The sequence below is a fragment of the Poeciliopsis prolifica genome, unplaced genomic scaffold (assembly GCF_027474105.1).
Source record: "Poeciliopsis prolifica strain line A6 unplaced genomic scaffold, Auburn_PproV2 SCAFFOLD030, whole genome shotgun sequence".
NCBI lineage: Eukaryota > Metazoa > Chordata > Actinopteri > Cyprinodontiformes > Poeciliidae > Poeciliopsis > Poeciliopsis prolifica.
Window position 1 is genome coordinate 308304 of NW_026562405.1, and position 17859 is coordinate 326162.

At 33.6% G+C, this 17859-nt stretch overlaps 1 protein-coding gene across 2 annotated transcripts; it reads left to right on the forward strand.

Annotated features, from left to right (window-relative positions):
* Window positions 1-3922: 3922 nt before the first annotated feature.
* On the forward strand, window positions 3923-14355 carry LOC129372891 (CD276 antigen-like). 2 transcript variants are annotated; one of them, XR_008607298.1, is made up of 6 exons: window positions 3923-4225; window positions 6195-8656; window positions 9330-9593; window positions 10650-10681; window positions 13050-13138; window positions 13504-14355. XR_008607298.1 is itself a non-coding variant. In XM_055050458.1 (6 exons), the coding sequence occupies exons 1-5, from the start codon at window positions 4156-4158 to the stop codon at window positions 13098-13100; spliced, it is 723 nt and encodes a 240-aa protein (XP_054906433.1). In that variant the 5' UTR covers window positions 3987-4155; the 3' UTR covers window positions 13101-13138; window positions 13504-14355. The 2 variants fall into 2 exon arrangements, 1 of the variants encoding a protein (XP_054906433.1); XM_055050458.1 differs by having other exon boundaries at window positions 3987-4225; window positions 6195-6500.
* Window positions 14356-17859: the final 3504 nt, after the last annotated feature.

Genomic DNA, 17859 nt, shown 5'->3' on the forward strand with positions numbered 1-17859 from the left:
ACTTTTGAAATAGGTTAAAGTCAAATCTGTAATATTTATGGTTTCTGCAGCAGTAAAAGTTCATGTTTTCTCAATAATAATTTAACAATTATATGTACTTGATTTGTAGTTGACACCCAAAAAAAGTAACCACTGCTTTTAATGACGTATTAAATACTACTGTTGGCCAGTTCATGAGTGATGGGTGCCAGGTGCTGTACCTACGGTGATTAACCTGATTCCTGGTCAGTCCATATTCTGTTCCGTTCAGACAGCCTTTCATCTCAGCTTGATAAAACCACCTGCGTTGGTGCAGTCTTCTTGGACTTAAAGAAAGCTTTCGATACAGTTAACCATCAGGCCCTTCTCTCAAAATTAACTTACTTTATTTGCTTGCAATATATTTTAAGCAAAGAGCCGAGCGAGGTCTTGGCACCAGGGCGTCTTCCAGAGGAGACCTTACAGAAAAACAACATTTGGGCAAACGATGCTGTCAGTCAGAGGGAGTCACTTCTGGAACAGTGTGCCGGCTAGGATCAGAGAGTGTTCCACCTATAGCGTTTTTAAAAAACACCTGAAACTGTTTATTAAAACTTCCCAGACATGTCATCATTTTAACTAACTTTTTACTGTGTTTTTTGTGAATGTTTATTAATGTTTGTTAAATGTTTGTTAATTCTTGATTGTATGTTTATAATGTCTTTTTGTTGTTTGGGTCTCCTTGTCTAGGACTACAGATGGAAAATAGCAATTATGCTATAATCTGGTTCATTTACAGTCTATACAGTCGTGTTAATTTTTCATTAATGTGCACTATCCTTAATAAAGATTAAAGACTTGTGCACATCAAAAAAGCTTTCTCATTACTTTGAGTGAGTGACAAATGCTTTTGTACATTTGTACAAATCACTTGCATAATCTCATGCAAGTGATTGTGTAAATTTTTCTGCTTGTACATAAGCAGAAAAGTGAAATGTTTTTCACACTTTTCCATTGCTTTAAAGCCTGCAGTCATGTTAATCAAAATATATTAGCAAACAAGTCTGTTGTAATGCTGGAACCTCCACAACATTCAACCTAAACATAGGTTCATTGTATAAGTCTCACCATGTAAAAATATCGAACGAGTTGCCACAATGTCAGTCATATTTTTATTTATTTCAAGTAGTTTTTTTCTAAATCTGTCCTGAAATGGTAAATTGCTCCCTGGTGAATCCCGAGTTTCTCAAACTTAGCCAATTTTGTGAACCATAGCTCAACCAACAATCAACCAATTTTCTGAAAGAGATTGAAGGTGAACTCATGGATTATCATTTGGTTCATGGTCCATATCAAGAGCACAACACAATGTTACAGTTCTGAAAACTGAAGGACAAGGATTTGGTCGACGTCAACATCCAGAGAGAAGAAAGGAGAAGTGAGGCTGTGACAGAGGTGTTAGAAGGTAAAACAGACAAACAAGCTCAGCACACTTGCCAGTTTCCATCAATCCAACATCAGGATATGGTTTGTGACCCACAATAGAATGCTGATGGAGTTCCCCCTCACCCTACTTTTTATTCATTAACCCCACAGGAATTTTTCTCAGTAAAATTATAATATAATATTATTTTCACTTTATTCTCTGCATTTATGTCTTTTTCTTTCTGAATCACCATGCCAACAGTAAAAGCATAAATGTGAATTTTGTCCAGTCTCTTCCCACAATTATAATTTGTCACTCTGTCACCAAGAGTTTAGCCATAGTTTACGACAGATTATCTCTCCATAGCACAGTTACTGTATATTGACAGCTTCCATTTTCCTACACCCTTGTCCCTAGTAAGGTTGGGAGGGGTGCTGGTGCCTATCTCCAGCTAACATTCCAGGCAAGAGGCAGGGTACACCCTGGACAGGACACCAGTTTATATTGACAGCATGACTAATCAATTTGATAGACCTTTTTCACGACAACCAGACGCTGTATGTGTTTCTTTGCATCATGTTTTATCCATACACAGGGGCCTATCCACCTTATTCCAAGCCCCATTAGGCTTTTTTTCTGTTGTTGTTGGGCAGTGGTATTAGACCAGGGTGTTTCTACATTAAGTTTGTTTTGTGTCTTCTATCCTGAATGAGTGGTCAAAAAATAAAAAAGCTGTAAAGCAAAACAGGATTCAAGGATGAAGATAGAAAATTCCCTGAAAAAACAGACCTGTATCTGATGTTTTTTTGTGTGGATGGAGAGAGGGTCAGAGAAACACTTGTTGTAGAACTTCTGAATTTTCAATCAGAAATGACAACACCACAGGCTGTTCCAATCTCTATGTGCAAGTCAACAAGGATGAAACAAACACTTAAATGAGTTCTGAGTTTATATGATGTTCGCGCAATGCATCATTCTAACTTTTGCTTTGTTTCTGTTTTCCAATTACAGAAAGAACCTTGCAGTAAACACCTTTTCGAAAACATGAGTTTCAGGCTAAACTGGTGACTTGGCACTTGGAGGACAATGACCATGTTGCACAGCCTGCTCAGCAAAGTCTGTACTTGGTGACTTGTTACTTTTGATCAACCCAGATCAAGTCCTTTTGTCACGTGTATTTCTTCCACCGTGAATTATCCAATCTGGACACATGCTGATTTTTTTCAGATCTCAAAAATACTTTGTGAGGATAATGGACAGGAAATTGAATGAATTCTTGTTTCTTAACTGAATGTTTAAATATAAATTGGTTGTTTAAGTGGATTAATCACAGTCTGTAAATTTGTTTACTTTGGACTTACTTCCTATATAATTTTCCATTTTGAAATGCTGACAAACTACATTTCTATGCGTGTTGTACTGTAATTTTCATGGCAAAATTCTGGCAACTGCAGCTATCTGTAATTTACTATGAAGGTAATTTTTGTAATAAAATGTCAATGTATCATGCAGTTCTGCAATGGTTTTCACTTGTGTACACTATTTATGCTTATGGTCTATCTTTTGTTTATATAGTAGGTTGCCATAAATAGCTTGCAGTTGTGAAAATGACGGCTGCTAAAATAATATACTGTAATGCCTCAGACAATATGGCCATATTTATTACGGTGAAATCCTGGCACCACATATGCTGGTATTTTGCTGTAAATTAGAGATTGTTTTTTCTTTATAGTGCAGGGATGATACATTATGCACAGACCAGGTTATATTTCTTACTAAATACGCTTGCTCATAATTATTTGCAGCTGGTCACGTAAGCACAGTGAGCTTAAAGATTTATTTTGTCACCACACACATTTTAGACACAATGTCTTCAGAGTTGGAACCATATAGGTACAGTGTCTTGTGGATGTATTTATGTCACTTAACCTCTTCATATGTTGTCACATTTCAGTCACAAACCTGTGATTGTACGTAATAGATCACAATATCCATCCATCCATTTTCTGAGCACCCTTCTCCCTAACGGGGTCGGGAGTTGCTGGTGCCTCTCCAGCTGCGTTCCGGGTGAGAGGCGGGGTACACCCTGGACAGGTCGCCAGTCTGTCGCAGGGCAACACAGAGAGACAAACAGGACAAACAACCATGCACACACTCACGCCTAGGGAGAATTTGGAAAGGCCAATTAACCTGACAGTCATGTTTTTTTTTTTTGTTTTTTTTTTTTTTTGGACTGTGGGAGGAAGCCGAAGAACCCAGAGAGAACCCACGCGCGCACAGGGAGAACATGCAAACTCCGTGCAGAAAGACCCGAGCCGGGAATCGAAGGCAACAGCGCTACCCACTGCGCCACTGTGCCTTCCTAGATCACAATAATGATGCATAATTTTGAATTGGAAGGAAAATGACGTTTTGTTTTTAAAATGAAAATTTATAAAGTGGGCTTTGCTTTTGTACTTAGATTGAAAGAGAAGAATTATTTTTGCTAGGCCTTGTAACTGTACTCACTGAGCATCTAATGTAAGTCTGAAAAAATGATAACAGTCCTTTAGTTGAATAAGCTGTGTGGCAACAGCTATAGCTATATGTGAAATTTCCTGTTAATGCTGCGTGCTCTGCACCGACGGAAGTATAATTTCCGCTGAAAGCAGAGAGCAAGACTTGAAGATGACTCAGTCTGAGAGGAGTGGCTACAAAACAGGATACATCTATTCAGCGCTTTTACAGAGCGCTGAATAGATGGCATGATTTAATGACAGATTACTGCAGCAATGGAGCTTCTTTTCCGTGTGTCCTTCTGCCTCCTGACGTTTCTTGGAAAAACGTTTGCTGATGTCATCCGTAAGAATTTTCACATTTTTAAAATAATGTTCAGATATTACAATTTTCTGCCTTAAAATATGTTTGACAAGTTTACATAAATGATCCGTTTTAAATGTAGAAAGAGTCCTAAGCAAAGTATTAAGGTGCGTATTTGCTTATGGAACATTGGGCTGTTGTCATATTTGCTTCGCTGCTAAAATAAATTGAACAGAAATATATGTATATGTGCAACCCTCACTATTGCAATAATGCTATGACAATGCTGTTATCATGCTTGTATCACTCTTGCAATGGAGTAGCGTATAATGAAATGTTGCGTCATTGTGCAGTTCCTCGTTAAAAGGCCATCTGCAGAATGTCCTGCTCTATGGCAAGCCATTTTAACATAAATTCGGTTCCGTCTGACATAAATTCGGTTCCGTCTGACTATCCGTAATTACATTCCAGATATCTGAAAATGCATTTTCACTAGACAAAACTACATTTTGACTATCCGGAATGGTAATCCGCATTTACATTCTGACTAGTAAGAATTATAATTCAAGATATCTCTAGCTTTGTCTAGTCATTATTTGCTTTTAAGATAACTATAATTTAATTTCCACTAATCAAAACTACATTTCTCCTATCCAAAAATACATTTAAGATATCTTGAATTATGAACTAATTAGAGATACCTTTCATAATTAGAATAATGACTAGTCAAAACTACAATCGAGCAATCTTGAATTTGCTTTTCGACTACTCATAATTTAATTGTAGATATCTGAAATGTGTATTTCAGATAGTCAGTAATTCATTGTAGATATCTTGAATTGAAGTCCCCATACAAATCAATGGTAAATCTGACGTCATTTTGACTAGTCAGAACGTAATTAGATATCTCAAATAGGTATTTTGTCTAGTCAAAATAGAATTATACAGTAGATATCTTAAATTGCTAAAAACGTCTAGTCATAAAACAATTTGAGATATCTGGAATGTAAGGGCGGCAAAACCGAATTTATGTTAAAATGGCTTGCCATACAGGCGCTTGAATTTCTCAGGCTGCTTAGCCTATTGTACATTTATATGTCAAGAATCAGACGTTTTAAACGGCTTCATAATTCAATTCGCGTGTTACAGTAAACTAACACGCTTGTGGGTTTTAACAGAAAAAAAATTAAAGAATCAGTTAGAATCTTTTATTATACTGTATATATGATTATACATATAATTTAAAGCTCTTGAATTAAGGCAAAAAATGCATTTAGAAAAGAAACAAAGATGAATTGTTTAATGGGAACGGAAACCTGAAAATAAAATTGCCACGTTTTTTTTTTTTTTTCTCCTATTGGTATACTTAACCTACTATCCTGTGAGCACACAAGAGTACTTTCCTCATTAAACTCCGTACTGCTTTGTTTTTGTGGGGTTTTTCCACAGTTCAAAAACAAAATTATACAGCGATGCTCATTTTGGAATAAATTCTTTGGAGGAAAGTTTTATCTTCTTGCAAAATACAGTTTTTGACCTATTTTAAATATATATTACAGAAAAATTTTCCAGGTACTAATAATGTTGTGTGGTGGACTAACACGTTGTCTTTTTCTCAAATATCTGTGATTAGAATGTTTTATTTTACACATTTGAATTGAACATTTGAGCCCCAAGTATTTGAGTAAATAATATTGATATTTAAGAAACTTCTCTTTTGGCAAAAACTATATTCAGATAATATATAATATAATAATTTCCACCATTTTATAGGATGCAGTGGGAAAAAAATAATTGAATGATGAAAGTTTGTATGATGATTTTTGTTTTTTGTAAGAATATATCTTGCCTGACCAGATGTAGTTTCCACAAGATTTTTAGGGTTGAATGACGCTGATACACCTGGCAACAGAATAATTTGGCTTGTTGGACTTGCATGATATGTATTTGTTTATATTCCTATCTGTTTAACTTGTTAAAGTTTTATTTGTCTTTGTACATTTTTCAAAAGTGACTACAGAGGGCAGTAATGTCTGGTTGAACTGCTCTCTCCCTGGAAAGGACCTCACACATCAAGTGTTCGACTGGAAGAAAGATGCTCAACAGGAGGTGTTTCTTTATGCGGACGGCAAGCATTACAACAACAAAGAAAAAACCGGTCAAGATGAAAATTTCAAAGACCGTGTAGAGTTTTTTGAAGATAAGCTGCAATCTGGCAATGCCTCCATACTTATCAAAAGCACAAAGGTAACTGATAGTGGAAACTACAGTTGTGGATTTCCAGTTCCACCTGTCCAGAGTCATACACTTATTGTTGGTAAGTGCAGAGGTTTTGGCCCAATCTCGAAAGAAAGGAACAATTCGAACACCACCCTTTAAAATACCTATTATCATTTTATGTACAACATTTTACTCATTTAACTTTGATGTTTTCATTTCACATTTGAAATTAGGATAAATTTGCTTTCACTCTTAATCACTTTTATTTTTAAAAGTGTATTTATTTTAACATAAAAGTTACTATCATATGTCTATATTTTTTGTCAAGAACCGGGAAAAAAAACTGAATTTAAATGTTAACATTAAATATTTTATTTACGGTTATTAAATTGTACTACAACGTTATTGAAAAGCTCTTTCAGTGGCTGTGGATGTTCTATATGCAGTCCATATGCAGTGGCTGTCAAAACCTCAAGACTGTTTAAAAGTTCATATACTTTAATATATTTATACTAGTATACATATTTTATGTAAGTTGAACCCATGTTTATATTTGTGTACAAATCTCTAAAATCTAAGAAGTTCTTGTCATAGATAGATCTGGAGGGATATAAGTTAAATGTTTTTTACAATATTTTATCATTTTGAAAATCTCTCATCTAATAGGTTTGATCTTTACTCTGGTGTAGAGCAACATAATTTTACCTCAAAATGTACTTACAATTTTATTTTGTAAAGATACTGTAAGAAGAACAGTTTCGATCAAACACATTTTCTTCATTTCTTTTGACATTACGATGTCCCCAACACTCTGCTTGCTTCACTGTCTTATTTATTATGTAAGCTAGGTGTGGACAACATTTCTGAACTTCTGTTTCCCAGGGTATGTTAATGCAAAGATGATATTGCATAAACAACTACACTTTCTGTTTTCTCCTTTAGATTGGATCTTAACCTCTTAGAGCTGAGTAGAGCCATGTATATTTGCAGGTTTATTTCAGACAGCTTGTGCTTTTCTTAAATTTCAAACCTTTTTAAAATAAAATATGTTTGCTACATCTAATAAAGAAAGTCAGTGGACATTCTATGGGATAGATTAGACTAATAATTAGACTTATTGAACTAAGATGGATACTTTTTGAGAAGAGTAAGGTCAAATGTATTGTTCTAACACAGTTTTTAAATATGTTAACTATATATTATAATACAACTTATCAAGCTGGAATTCACAGGATAGTACTCTTGTTTTGCCATCCACCTATATGTGCTTTTTATTACTCAGTGAGTCATAGAAGCTTATATTTTAAAAAGTGCAACACATAGAGTCACCAGCAGATGGCCACAGTTTTTAACAAAAATCGGATCAAAATCACCACCACCCCAACACCCACCCCAAACACAAGTAAGCATAAAGTATTACAGAATTACCATTAACTCTTTTAGATTTTCTGTGAATTTGGAACTTTATTATCTTTTAACTTTATGTGTTACAAGGAAACAAAATATATTTCACTTAGTTACGAAGTTGTTCTTCCGGATGATTAATTATAGCCTATATATATTTTATATATATACATAGCCTATATATTTATATATAATATTGCTGACCACAGAGTTCTTAAAGTAGATATCTGTATATAAAGACAAAATGTTGCTTGTGTAGTTTCCTCTCATATAATTATTGTTGGCTGGCAAAGTCAGATGCTAACTTTGCTAAATGCGGTCTACAAAACGTGATTGATTTGTTTGTTTACCGACCTCAGAAATAACGTGCTTCATTCAGGCTGTTTGTCGAATAAGTTATGGAAGCCTTGTTCACATAGGTTTTGAAAGTCTGGAAGTTTAGCCTTTACGTTTAGATTACGCTGAAATCCTACAATAAACGATTGCGTTTCAGTTTAAGTTGCACAAAAGTTTAGAAGCTGGATACTCAACCTCTGCGATTATCATAGTAGACCAGCTGCAATTTATATAACCTATTTGTTTGGGTTACATATACTTTTTAACTACTGTTGATATGTAGGCTGGCAAGTTGGTAGTCAACATACGGAGATATTTGAATAGAAAAACCCTGTTTGAAGGTTTGGAACCGCATTTGAAGAAATTTTGCATAACAAACGAGATTGATTCAACTGCGGGTTTGCTTAAGAAACGTCTGTAAATGCCTGGACAGTATTTCCAGCTAAATATCGGGTCGCATGCAACCTTCGTGTTTTATGAGGTTAAAGGACAGGACTGGAGAAACTACAAGTGGTGAGTTACGTTTCTGATTACGTCAATAACAATCGGGTTAATTTTTAATCCTTGCGAAATAAGAAACTGCTCATCAATGATCAGCAGTTTAAGTGTAGTGATATAGCCTAATTGACGAACCTTGAAGTTTGTAATGATAAACAGTATTTGACCTAAAACGATTTAGTAACCGCAGAGGTTAAGAAGCTCGTCTGGGATTAATCATAACTGAGACCGAAACAGAAGTGCCTGCCGCATAATGCAGTATTTTAGACTTTTATAACAAGCCAAATGTTGTTTTTCTATGTATTGGCTAAACAAATTTCTTAACACACTTTATATACATTTCTTAACACACTTTATATACACTTAATACACTTTATATATACACACACACAAACAAATAGTAGGAAAAAATATCTGCATGGAGAAAACTGTGCCATAAAGACCTAAAGCTTGTTTCAGTTTCAAGTGCATATTCAAAGGCTTAAGTTAAATTCACATAACTTAATTGATTTTGAGCAATGTAAGCAGTTTTGAGATTGTTGTACAGTGATGAATCATGAATACTTGATCAAATGTCAAACTGTGTTCTTGCTTCTTGTGTAAATGGATGAGTTTGAAGCACAGCGAAAATAGGAAGGATAACAATCTAGGGAATATTAAATTTGTGGAATAACATTTCTGTTTATAGGTGTACTTGCAAAACCGTCAGTTACAACAATCAATCAAAATGATGACTGGGCCCAGCTGTGGTGTAAAGTTCCAGGTGCTTCTCCGAAGCCCTCTGTAGAATGGAAGGATCATTCTGGGAAAAGGCTTTTGGATAAAGTAGTTGCCAGTCATGAGAACTTCATCCTGGAGACCATAGTAAACAAAACAGGCAACTATACATGCATAGCTACACAAAAGGAACTTCACCATAAGTCTATTGAAAGTACATATATACACTTTGCAGGTAAGTTTAACCAACACTGTTTTTTTTTTAATGATTATTGTTTAAGTTTTCTTTATTTTCTATTGTCTTCAGAGTGGATATGAAGGAGTTAAAAACATAGACATTGGTGTGAGTTTTAAAAAGTCATACTGGCAACAAATTATTCAAACAGATAAAAGAAAAAATACTGTTAGGATATTTTTAAAATAGAGTAATTATGTATAAGGGACTGGCAAGTATTTCAAAAACAAACAAAAAATATTTAGCAAACTTTATACACAACCTGGTAATAGATTTAGAAGAAGAAAAAGCTAGTCTGTGTGCACACAGAAACTCTTAAGTTAGGTAAGTGCATTTTATGTATATAGCACTGCAATGACAAAGCATAAAATGAATACATAAGGGGTACATAAAGCAAATTAATGATACGGATTTTAAAGAAAAGCATTTTGTTTTTACATTTAAAAGCAATTGTATTTTAAATTTGTCCAGACTCTCAAGACAATATAGATTTACAATACTTTTTTCCCTCCATACAATGGATGATCAAAACACCCATAATGTACAAAAATTTTATTTGCTTATGTTAACAGATAAAAATTATTTCTTTAAATTTGACTTATTATAAGTCTGATTGGTTTTATTTCATTCGGGTAAGCTTTACATTAATTACTTCAGAGGTATTAATGTGGTTTGGTTACTGTTAAAGTATTTTGACAGTATTTTGTATATTTACTGATATTGTGTAGTACTTTTGTGTAAGCTTATTTCGACTTATACTGTAATTTTTTTGTAACTCTTCAGTCTGCTTCTTTAGTTTAAACAAGTAAAACATTTGTTTCAGTTTAATGTTTTGAAACAAGAAATACATTGGGCTACAAGTTAATGGATATATTTTCTGAATCAGGAGAAGTGATTATGTTAACGCGCGGTAAATAATTTCCTACACTCAGTAATTCTAGTGAAACACATCTAAGCTTTTGACAGAGAAGGTTTTTTTTGCTGATATATTCTGCTGTAATAAAAAGACAAAATAGCTTACTGTATTTGATGCTATTTCTATGTTGTTTTTCATAGGGTCAAAGAACAGAGCAGAAGGAAGAAAAGCGGTCAGTGTTGATCCTATCTTTCTTTAATTAGCACTAGATATTATTGAAAAAGAACTTTAATCATTGGCCCTTATGTCTAGTGAAACTATTAAAACCTCCAATGTAATCCTTATTTTATCCCTCCCTATTGTTGGAGGGATTTTTTTCTACACTGAACAAAATATAAACACCCCATATCAAAAATTATAGTTTCATGAACAGTTGGCTCACACAATATATAGATCAACTCAAAGTCAAAATGTATTTCCAATAATTACTGATATTCAGATCAGCGTTGATATTATTGTGATATGGCCATTTGGGGCATATTGGCAGTCCTTTGAACTTGACAGGGTTCAAAGGACTAAGGCCTTCCACTAATGCAGACTATATCTATGGGTTGGTCCAAATGGTCTTCCACTTGGATCCGCTTCCTTTGAGGTTGTCTCCAACAGGCACTCACTGAGAGTGTCTGTAATCAGAACTGTGACAATAATAATAATAATAATAATAATAATAATAATAATAATAATAATAATAATAATGGAGGAACTGGGTCGATCTAAGAAAGGAATTCAAATAATTCAAAATCATTGGTCATAGAACATTGGTCAATTAGATTTTGACCAAGTTAGCTTCTCGTAGGCGGTTAGACAGTCTGAGGTAAGATGCGTCTGTTGTGCAGACCAATAGTCTCATCAGCTGTGTGTGTCACTGGTCTTAGCCAATCCCACAGATGGATGATCTGGATGTGACAATTTTGTACTGGAGTCGTCACAAGTGGCCGACGAGGACAAGGTCAATTTGCAGTATAGTGTCAGTCTCAATGAACATTGAACCGTGCAGCTACTGCTCTGGTGGACATCCCTGCATCCAACATGCCAATGGCACTTTCGCTCATAACATGCGACATCTGAGACATTATGAGTGCCCTTTTATTGTCCCCTGTCCAAAGATTTTCCAGCTTTTGCTCATTTTGTCTGATCACCCACTGGACATGACCTACCCATGCACTGAGTAAAAAAAACAACTCACTAAGTAATGCTCACTGACAACAAGTTGGATTAAAATGATACACAAATAAAGAGAAATATTACTTGTGTACAATAAAATGTCAGCAAATGCATGTTTACAGTTGTTAATGCCACATGGCAACAATATTTCACATGGGGTATTTATATTTTTGTTCAGTATAGCTCGTCTCATTCGGTGAATCCGACATGTTTTACCAATTTTTAAAATAGCTAAAATTTCTTGGTTTTGATTAGATTAGTAAAAAAATTAAAAGTAAAGAACTTCCTGTTAAAACCAATAAAAATAAAATTCCTAAAAATGAAACATGCTACCAAAAGAGGAATTGTAAAAATGACTAAACCCAGGTTGTTACTGAGAGAAGCATGTATCTTTAGTTAATCTTCTACTTTGGTTGAATAAGACAGAAAAAAAAAAAAAAAAAAAAAATTTTAAAAATTTTAAAATTTTTAATAAAAAAAAAAAAAAAAAAAAAAAAAAAAAAAACTATTAATACTTTCAAACTTTTGAATTAAGTCTCAAAAGATATTAAATTATCAAATTATAAATATTCTTGTTCTGGGCCAAATATAATCAAATTAAAATTTGATTACCTTTTAAAAAGATCTTTCTTATTTGATGGTGCAAAGTGATAATGACCAAGAAGTGTGACTCTAAGATCTTCTAATCTAATCTAAATAAGAAGTTCAGTTTCATGAGGAGAGAATCACTCTAAATTGTCTCTAAAGTAAAGCAACCTTTTTCAGTTGGAATTAGAAGAAACTCAGATTAAGATCATGTTGAAAATATCTTAAAATGTTTTATTTAATTTAGAAAATAATGTCTTTGTTCCAAACACTGTTGTTCTTAATTTTTTTGTTGCAACTCCAAACAAATAAAATATTTATTCATGTTATTTACCACTGATTTCAGTTACCATTACAAATGGCTGGACCTTCTGTTTGTTTTCAAATTTTAATATGGGGGATAGAAGGCAAACAATGGTAATATGGGAGTAAATCCATTTACCAGCAGTTTTTAAAAAGTTCAAGGTAATCAAAACTGTGTAATTAACTAATCCAAATAAAGATAATTTTTCTTAGAAAGAATGAAAATACAATTAGCAAACAAACAACTAAAACAACAAACAGTGTTATCGACACACTTCTTCAAGCAAAAGTGTGTGATGGTAAGAATATAAGATTCTATTATTACTGAATAAGAAAATCAGTCATCACTGATAAAGCAGTCATTACTGATTTTTAAATGACATAGTAGCCAAAATTTAATTTTGAATCAGTTATTCTTGAATGAGTTATAGAGGAAATTGATAATTTGTTAAGCAGTGAAAGTGACATTATCTTGTAATATGTTTCAGATCAAATTCTTCTTATTGCTGTTGTTGGTAGTGGTGGACTTGTTGCCTTAGTCTGTGTTTCCTGCTGCCATCATTTCAAGATTTCCCAGGTAAGTTTAAATGTTTAACTTTTCCGTGTCTCTTATTGCTTACATACTAATTAAAATCAACATGTTCACATGTTCTTAACAATTTGAGTTAATCACAAGGACTGTTTCTAACAAAAAAGGATGACTGTTTTGTTTCTGTCCCAAACTAATGTGGTCCTGTATTTGTGTTTTATTGAATTAATATTTCATTGTGTTTCTCAAGCTAAAAGCTAATGTCAGATTTCTTTATAAATCTTGTGCCATGTTCAATTTAAGCCCTAAGCTGTTGAGTTGCAATACCTACAACAAAGAGAATAGAGTTTAGAGTCTCAATTTTGTGTTTGTATAACATAAAGTTTATTTATTTTTTCTCTGGTGAATTGCAGGTAAAATTACAAGGTGAAAGAATTGACGTCGAGGGCAGATCTCTGCTATTTTGTTTTTTTAATATGTCACTAGATATTTGTTGGAGCATAATTCAGAGTTCAAGTAAAGTAATTAAACAGAAGCATTTTTTTTATTAAAAAAAAATGTATTTAGAACAATGAAAATCATATTCCGCTTAATTAATTTCACTGCAAAATTCTATACACTTTGACCTTATCTTCATACTACTTAAATTAGGTTAATATATGAAGTGAACTAAAGTTGAACTAAATCAAATGCCATGTTGTGACAAAGTTACAACATGGTTAATCACCATTAATCTCACATTAATGGATTTCTTAATGTAATTTGAGTGCTTTTAACAACATATAATTCTAGGTAGTAAAATCTGAGTGTTTTTCTGCTTACATCACAAAAGTGATAAAGAGTGAAAAATCAACTCAGATGTGAATGCAGATGTAACTTCTCTGTATTTTATTTTTCATCAAACTTCTTTTTACCTGTTACACATTTTAATAAAATGTGTAATAGTTTGTTTTTTGTCCGCTACAGAAATTAAGACTTTTTAAATCTTTTGTTACTGTTTTTTTCTTTTGGTGTGTTTAACTAAAGAATTTCTGTTTCCATGAATGTTTTAATTTACAAGAATAAAATTTGTAAATAAACTGCTATTGCTGAATTTATTCCAAATGTAATATCCATAGAAGCCATTGTATTGAATTTTCTGTTCTTTATTATTGCAAGATAGACAAATTTATGTAACCAGTTTTGCAGGTGGAAGAAGAGCTGTAAAGATTTTTCAGTGGTTATTTTGCTGTATTGTTATGGAATTAAAAACTGTAACTAACATATTGAGAGTTTTAAATATTTGTGCATTATTACTACCATACACCATAAAATAACTCACACTATCAAATGAAAAGTTTGGCTGAATGTATAAAATAATAAATAATATTGTTTCTATTTAAAATGTAACAAAAAAGGGAAAAAAAACGCTCAACATATTTAAGAAGTAATTATTCTTATTCACACAGACATGTGCTTTCTATTAACTTTTTTCCAAATAACGAACAAGCTATTTTATTTATCTGTGCTGCACAATTTCTTTAGATTATTTCCCATCAGAAATTAGTTTTGCTTTGTGTTTCTTCATTAATAATCACCTAGACCAGGTATTTGCAACCCTGGATCTGCAAGTAACCCGTTAAACTTTCCACAGTGGTATATTTAATAACTTTGGTTATGAAATTAGAACAAAAAAAAGTTTTAGATATTTTTTTTAGATATAGTTTTTACATTATTTTGTCAAATAACCTCCAGAAGAAGTTCAATGTCTTATAGATATGTTTGTATCCAACCTCTGATACAAAATAACATTTTCTCTGTTTGCTGTTATGGTGAAATAAACAATCCAGAAAGCTGTTTTTGTCAAAAAATAAATAAATAAATGCAACTTATTCTCATTGAGAATAATCTAATTTATACAAACTATCAAAGGATACATGTTTTTTCTTTAAACTTCTAACAGAGGATGACAAGATAGGATTTTCCTCAATGTTTCATAAGCCTTGTGGCCTGCCATGCTTTACCAGCCTCCCCGTAAGGCTAAGTGTTGTTTGATTTATTTTTTTTTTCTTTTGAGTTATTATTGTGGGGTAATTAGTCATCTGACAGTTTTGATTGTGTCTCTGTTGTTCTGGTTGTCTGAATGGTTTAAAAGCCATTTTCATGTTCAGTTCCATCTCAAACTTAACAGACACAAATATGCACTGAATAAACCAATTTTCAATGAGATTTTTCCACCAAAGACTTAATAATAATAAACATATTTTATTATCATAAAACACGCCAAACTAGTGATGGTAAAGGGCCACATTGGGTTAACTCGGGGAATCTCATCATGTACCAATCAACTCCAAACCATTTCTTTGTTCTGTCACAATTATCGATTTATTCCATTTTGATTATCATGCTCCAATCTTTGTAAGGACTGACCACCCCGATCACCGCTTCCTCACACACATAAACTACAAGGATATGGATGGAAGACATGGAAGGCGTGGAGAAGTGGTCATCTTTTCTGAGATTAACCAACCTGTGCTTCAAGGAGGACAGACAAGGACCATCAGAGAAGAAACATGCTGTGTCCACTGGTGAAAAAAGCATGCGAAAAAGAAAACAGCCTTCTACATCAGTCCAAGAGCCTTTGTTATTGACAAAGGAGGAAAGAGGATAGAACTTGAACCTGCTAATGTTGAGTTTTGCAGGGGAGTGGTTTTCTTCTCCTTCACAGGGAGGCAGGCTGATGGAATCCAGCCATTACTCATCACCACCAATTTGCAAGGTCCTTAAAGAGGAGCAGCTTCCCAGATTCAGATGTCAGATGGTTCCACTTCTACTGTGTGAACCCACGCTGAACACCCTCTGAGACAGACTCACCTGAAGGATCTGATCCTCGCTGCTCCGTTGGGTACGTCACACCCGCCACTCAGCTGCTGCCTGCCCACCCTCAGTCTCCTACAGGAACCCCTCCATCTGGAAACCATCACACCACGCCAATTGCTGGAACTCCCAAGTACATCCCTCTGCCTACCTCAACCCGCTGACCGTAAGCTACCCTCAGGTTACCCTACGTTCCCTTCATTACTTCCCTCTTTAACCGCTTCCTCTTTCAGTTTCCCCACTGACCTGGTCCCTCCCTGCTGTTGCAGATCGACATCCCTCCACACACTTCCCTGTTTAATAAATGTATTTAAACAGTTTGAGTGTCTGTAGTTGTTGCTTGCCTTAGAGTCCTGGTATGTCCTGGAGTCCATTATGACAGCTAATGACTAGAAGACATCTTGAGAATCAGAACTAACAGTTAAATAATGACATTTTAAGATCAAAAAAGCTCTGTTTATTATATAATTTCTCTGTTGGGAAAGTTTGTTAGATTTTCCTGTAACTCAATTTTCAGGGTTAGAAGCTACAGCTCTTAGTAGCATTTCTTTGTTTAAAGTTATTTCACTCAATGCACGAGGGTTGAGGAACAACACTAAAAGAAAGGTAAGTTATTTATACATTAGAAATGTTGAAGCTGATTTCTGTTTTATACAAGAAATTCATTAAACTGCAAATGATACCAAATTCTTGAAAAGTCAGTGGGAGGGACGAACTATGGCTGGCACATGTCACTACTCAATCAGCAGGAGTGGCAATATTACGAAACAACTGCAGTGGAGATGTGTTATGTTCACTCTTGAATAGTTGTATCAATAAATGATGAAATTCTTTTGTTGGGTTCTATATATGGGTATAATACCAAAGCAGAAAACACGCAACTTTATGATAGATTAAGTAAAGGGGTAAATTACTTACATGGAAAATATCATTTTATGGATATTATTATTGGTGGGGACTTCAATTCGACTTTTAATGAAAGTCGAATTGAAGATTTTCCCCAAAGGCTAATACAAATCCAAACACAGTTCTAGGAATCTTTATATCAACCTTTGGCCTGACTGATGGATAGAGACAAAAAAATTGCTCCAAAATTGAAATTACATGACAAAACAAAACAGGCTCCTTTAAATCAAGAATTGATTTTTGGCTGATGTCTGATTTCATAGCTAATGAAATACAGTCGGAGATTCTTCCAGTTCCTTTATCAGACCACCAGCTTATTTTAATTAAAAAACAAAATTAAACCAGTACGGAAAAAATTAAAATACAGCTTACTGGAAACTCAACTATTCACTTTTAGAAAATAAAAATGTCGAAGAAAACATTAAACAAATAATTATTAAGTATTGGAATACAGCTTGCAGTCAGAAGGAATTTAGTAAAAATTTGGAACTCCTAAAATATGAACTTCAAAAAATCTTTATGAAAACTGGAACTAAAATTGCTTTAAGAAAAATGAAAGAAGAATTAGAAGTAAAAAAAGAAATTGTTTATATATCTGAACATATATCTGAAGAGCAAAATATTAGATTAAACCATTTAGAACTGATCCTAGTCAATATTTACATTTCCAAAGCTAAAGAAGCGAACATCAGATCGAGGTGGAAATGGTTAGAAGAAGGAAAAAAAAAGCACCAAAATATCTAACAGTATTATGAAACTTCAAATCAATAATATCTGTGAAGACCCTGTTCAAATCTCTTCTTACTGTGAAGCTTTTTTCCAAGAATTTTATCAGTCAAGATGTTCTGATGAATCTGTCATACAATTTATTAACTCTCTAAATAAAATGCAACAAATTAGTAAAAATAATAAAGATTGTGATTCCTTGATTACACTTGAAGACATCCAAAAGTCCATCAATAAATTAAAACTAAATAAATCACCGGGGACTGATGTCATCAATCCAT